The sequence below is a fragment of the Gossypium raimondii genome, chromosome 13 (genome assembly GCF_025698545.1).
Source record: "Gossypium raimondii isolate GPD5lz chromosome 13, ASM2569854v1, whole genome shotgun sequence".
Lineage (NCBI taxonomy): Eukaryota > Viridiplantae > Streptophyta > Magnoliopsida > Malvales > Malvaceae > Gossypium > Gossypium raimondii.
In genome coordinates, this window is record NC_068577.1 from 22,852,260 (window position 1) to 22,858,487 (window position 6,228).

At 37.1% G+C, this 6,228-nt stretch overlaps 1 protein-coding gene across 1 annotated transcript; it reads right to left on the reverse strand.

The window, feature by feature from the left end:
• Positions 1–4,852: 4,852 nt before the first annotated feature.
• Positions 4,853–5,179, reverse strand: LOC105765219 (uncharacterized). The gene has a single exon (XM_012584206.1). It carries the CDS (start codon positions 5,177–5,179, stop codon positions 4,853–4,855), a length of 327 nt encoding a protein of 108 aa, XP_012439660.1.
• Between the last annotated feature and the right edge of the window lie 1,049 nt (positions 5,180–6,228).

Sequence of the window (6,228 nt, forward strand, 5' to 3'; positions counted from 1 at the left end):
GTGCTTCCAATGGCCAAGATCTAGATGCGATTCATTTTCACTCACATCTCCCCTACTTAAACTGCCTCTCATGTCACCTCATCTAGAGCGGTTTTGCTTGATTGGATTTTGCAGAGAAAGCAAGTTTGTGTGGGACATTGGATTTACCAATCAATGCTTACGTGCATTAGCGAAAAGCAATTGGGAATGTATTTCACACACCTAGTGACAACATTGTGCAAACAGGCGAATTTTTCCATGTCACCTACCGAGCAATTTGTCATGCCGTTGAAAAGCGTTCTCGATAACAATATGTATGGTCAATTTTTTGACATTCAAAGGATATAGGTGAAGGAGTGGAACCAACGATAAAAGGAATAGATAGATGTAACAACCCCTTTTTAGTGGTGTCAGAAATAGTGGTCTCGAGACCACAAATTGTCTCGTATACACGTCGAATCAAGTAATAAAATGATAAGTGAAATCGTCTCCATAGAGATCGGTTAGGTATAAAATGGTCGAGTTATTACAATGAATATGGTTAATGTTATGTCAAATATAATGATACGAATGCAGTGGTAGTTTGAAGGAATAATGATGTGTGCAATATATGTAAGTGATAAATAATGGAAAATGTTATGATAAGACAAGAGAAAGAATGCAATGGAAAATTCAAGAATAATTACGTGAATAATATGCAAATGAACAAGTGAACAAATAAAAATGCTACGGCGAAGATACTACGACAAGGATAGAGGGTCTACGATGTTGATTTGGAAGGTCGGGATTACTAAGAATCTACCCTTACGGACAGTAATGCCTCGGCAAAACCATAGTCAATCTACTTCTCAGAAGATTTCTAAAATGGTCTGCTTCTTTCGAGAACAAGACCTTAAGTTACCTTGACTTAAGCGATATATGTCTATAGGCTTTTAGCATGGTACCCTGCACTATTTTTTTCTTTCTATATGAACGCTGCTCTATGTCTAGAGGCTGCTACAAGTATTTAGTCGAACACTTGCTCATATCATTCAATTTCAATCTCATGAACTTAACCTTGTCAGAATTAGATTAATTTAATGAACATGTTGTACATCCATCTATGTCTAGAGTTTGCTAACATGAAATTTTATAAAAAACCATTGAATGAAATAGTGTATTAAAGCATATCTACGCTTCATTCATTCAAGAAAATAAGAGTTTCATCAAGTAATCCCAACCCTATGAGATTTAGTTCATGGGTTGGGAACTAAAATTCAAATCCAAAGTATCATTCAACATCGTTTTCATCGAAGCAATTCACGAAGAATAATAAAGAAATAACGGAAGAACTTCAGGAAGATAACTTTTACTTATCTAGCCCACACTCCAGTGATATAGTGTCCTGTAGTGGCTGAGGGGGACTTCCTTCTTCTTCCTCTTACCATCTCTATTCAGCCACTACCCTCTATTTTTTGCCTAAGGATATCCCTTTTTTCTTTTTTCTTTTTGCCCCCTTTAGGGTTTCCTAAATTGGATTTTTTCATCTTTTTCCATAGGGTAAATCCAACAGCCCATGATTTTCTTCCCTCTTTTTTAGGTAGATATATCTGGTACAAGCTCAATGGGACTAAAACTGGTACTCTTTGAGTGCTAATTGGACATCTTCCCGGCATTGCCACGACATTTGTGTTGACAAAATGTCCAACCCTTTGCCCTAGAAAACCTTCACTTATTTACTTCTTGTTCTCCATCATGCACCTACCAATCCACCACCACACACAACCCTTCCACAAGAAATTTAAAAATAACTAACATTTATGTATAGTCCAAGCTCCTAATGTAATGCTAAACCAAGAAAAATACTAATGGAATGTCCTAGAATGCAACTAAATGTACCTAAGTACAGGAAATTAGATAAATCTGAAGGCATGAAGTAGAACTCTTTTTTAGAGTTATCGCACTCAAACTTGAGTTATTGCTTGTCCTCAAGCAAAATATACATGAATGCATGAATGCAACAATTTTCCATACGCACATAACCACCTTGTACTGTCATTCCATTCAAAGAATAATATATACATAAGTTCTCAGCAATCTTCTATCTCTTAAAACTTGTTCGAGTTTCAAAGGTTTGCTCAACAAAGGTAGTGCATAAAGTTGCTCCCTACAAACAATATTTCCTAAGTACTCATGTGTGCTTTCTGGCCATAGCAAACATCTCCTAATTTACTCAGTTCATTTGTTACCATAACTCAAGTTACTTTTTAACCCTTGCTTTGAGCCTACTCAAAATATTTATTTGTATTTTTTTATCTTTTTTTCCTCTTCTTTTTTTTCGAAGTATATTAGGGGATTTAGCATGTTCCAAAATAATAACTTGATAATCACAATGGAGCACTAAATTACCTAGTACTCAATTGTGTAAAAATTTAAATAAAAATCACTCTTGAAGCTAAGGCTTTTAACATAGAAGATGGATGGAGCAAACAACTACCTCCTTAGCAACTTGGCTTGTTACTACAGTAGAGTGCCCCTATTTTCTCTTCTTTATTATACACTCTTACTTGGACTCACCTTTCTAGTTAACAGCACGATGGAGCAAACAAAGTGGTGCTAACTTACTTGGCAATTCGAAGCATTGGAGTCTCTACTGTCCTTTTTTTAAGTAATGTTGTGGCAATGTGACTGAGTTTGGCTTCAAAATTCTCTAAGTTCAATAAACGATGCTTGCTATAGTACAAAAATAACTGAGGTTAGGACATCTCATTTTTAAGAAGTAATCTTCAAGCAACATAACCTAAGCTAAATTCACCTAATTCCCTATCACATGTTTTAAGTGTATTGTAGAATTTAAGCTCATCATCGAACATCTAAGTAAAAATTGTACTCTATATAGGTAAAACACTACTTAGTAGTTACGTGGCAGTGGCAAAACAAATTTTACGAGACTAGAATGAGTAGACGTACTAGATATATAATGCAGCCTAATTGCACAATACACCCCCAAACCTAAGGGATGCATTGTCCTCAATGCATGTAAAAATATGTAACAGATAAACAAAAATATAGATATGTATAGAAAATGTCATGGAAAGAGAAATAAAATGCACGAGGTAGGGAAAGAAAAACTTCCCTGGCTTGGACTGGAGTGTAGTTACTTCATTCGGCCTTATGAGTGGGTTTATGGGCACTAATTTTGTACTGCAACTTCCTCTTCATGGGGTTCATTTCGTCCCCCTCCTTATCAGTTTTCGTGAGCTCATCAATAAGATGATCGATGTCACGATCTTGTGAAGTCGTGAAAACTGGTGGGGTGGGTGGAATAGGGTCCTTACCTTTTGTGGTGGTAGTAGTGGCAATGGCAGTTTTCATCTTTCTCTTATTCTTCTTCATTCTCAAGATTTAATGATGTCATCTTTTCAGAATCCTCAACAATATTTTCCCTTTCATGGATTCAGCTCTGGTAGTAGGAGTTTGAGTTGGCTCCTCTACAGCTTTAGGAATTGGGAGCAAAGACGTGGGGAAGGCAGGGAGTTCTGGCATCGGCTTTGTAAAGTTCTTTTGTAGGGATCTTTTAAGAGCCAAATATTTGTTTCTTACATAACTCCAATATTGAGCCTGTTGCTCCTAGGCCTTAAACATCTATTCAGCTAGTTGAAACTACTGAATCTCAAAGAGGGAAATCCTTTGCTTCAGTTACTTTAAGGAGTGCAACACTTACTGTTCGAAGGAGTTGCGAGATGCTAAAGGTGTTGTCGTGGGAAAATATGCAACAATATAAGAGGTAGCCAGACTATGCTAAGTTGATTTTGCAGCATCAATGCCTGATTTGGGGAAAATGGCTCGGGATAGTCCACCCTTCTTGGGGGAAACATCCTCATCAGCATTGAAAGGGACTCTAGCAGTGTGGCACAAAGCAGTAATGAAGGACGGAAAGTTTAGGCTGCCAGTATTTTTCTCGGCACACCGGTGCACCTCTTGAAAAATGAATCGGGCAATATTGATTCTTTTCACCTTGATGATGGAGTGTAATAAGAGCATCCTTTCCTTTGAAACAATCGTATTGTGAGATGATGGCACGAGGAAACTCTTCAGAAAATGGTACCACAATTTCCCAATAGGCTTTAAAAAATCCCTCTCAACGGTATAGCAATCTTGATTGGAAATAGTCCAACACGTACCTTCAACACATAAATCATTCAAGACTTGAGTCAATCCATTAACAGTGACATTGTCAGCGAACGGTATATGTTTATCTTGCACATCAGTGATCCCAAATCGGGAGTTAATATGATCTTCATCGAATGGAATTGAAGTGCCACGAACATAGATAAAAGGAGAATCAGGTGAATTAGTATGTGCATAAAATTCACAAACAACCTTTTCGAAAATGTCCTCAGGGTGCAAACAGAAAATACTACACCCGTGCTTCTCCGCGATGGAGGACATGGACTCCTCATAGCCCATGCATGGTTCATTCTTGAACAAGAACCCTTGTTCGAAACAAAATGGGCACAGTAACAGAATGGGCCCAGCTATCCAAAAATATCTCCCTTGGACTTTTGTGTCTGATTAACCCATGTTACCTCGTACCTAGACATTCATTCACCCAATTTTTTGCGGCATAATTTCCTTTTGAGATGCTATGGCAAAGTCCTCCTAGTATCACAACTGATAATCCCACACTTTTATTCTGTCTCCGGAAATTTTGAAAACTACTCATTAATCAAAGATAAAAATAGAAATGAAACAACATTAAATAATTAATGATAACTGATAATAAAAATGAAATGAAAGTAAAACAATTAAAGAAAGGAAAACTAAAAACAAAACTGCTAACTTAAACATCTCAGAGGTCAATGGATTGCTTATCATGATCTACATGAGCACCCTAGTAGTGCTTCAAGCGTTGTCCATTTACTTTGAATGTGATCCCCTTTTTCAAGTCTTTGATACTAACAGCTCCATGCGGGTATACTTGAGCAACTTTTAAGGGACCTAACAAGCAAGATTTTAATTTACTAGGGAACAATTTGAGCCTAGAGTTGAACAACAACACCTGTTGCCCTGGTTCAAATTGCATTGGCATAATTCTATTACCATGCCAACGCTTGGTCTTATCCTTGTACAGTTTAGAATTTTCATATGTCTGTGCCCTGAATTCTTTAATTTCATTCAGTTCTAACAACCTTTTATGGCCAGCAGTGTCCCAATCCATGTTCAGCTTTTAAATAGCCCAAAATGATTTGTGCTCAAGCTCAATAGGTAGGTGAAATGACTTTCCATAAACAAGTTTAAAAGGTGACATCCCTAATAATGTTTTAAATGCAGCACGATAGGCCCATAAAGCTTCATCCACCCTAGAGGATCAATCCTTACGAATTGGGTTCACCAGTTTTTCTAGAATCTTCTTAATTTCTCTATTAGAAATTTCATATTGTCCATTTTTTTGGGGATGATATGCTATGGCAATCTGATGTTTCACCCCACATCGATGCAAGGCATTAGCCACTAGCCTACAATCAAAATGAGATCCTTCATCACTAATAATGGCTTTAGGCGTACCGAATCTCTTGAAAATGTTCCTGTGCAAGAACTTCATTACTGAATTTACATCATTAATAGGAAGTGCAATAGCTTCGACCCACTAAGAAACATAGTCCACTACCAATAGTATGTAGAGGTTGCCCATTAATGGTGGAAATGGACCCATAGAGTCTATTCCCTATACATCAAACAACTCAATCTCCAAAATATTTTGCAGCGACATTTCATGTCTCCTAGATAGATTTCCCGTCCTCTGACAATGTTCACACGACTGAAGAAATTCATGAGCATCCTTGAACAGACTCGGGTAATAAATTCGTGACTGAAGTACTTTAGCAGCAGTTCGTATTCGTCCAAAGTGTCCTTTGTTTGGAGCTGAATGACAATGCTACAGATTGCAATGTATTTCATCACCAAGGACACACTTCCTAATTATCTTATCAACACAATGCTTAAATAGGAAGGGTTCATCCCAATAATTATGCTTGGCATCATGAAGGAGTTTTCGTCTTCTTTGGCTGTTGAGATTAGATGGCATCACATCACTAACTAAAAAGTTCACTATATTGGCATACCAAGATAATGCCATGGCAACTAAAAACTACTTATCTGGAAAGTCTTCTTTAATAAGTTTGTCATTAGGAACACTGACGTGAGTTAATCTTCTACTTCTTTACTTGAGTTAATTTGATTGTTAATTGTCTTCCTTAATTTTATCTA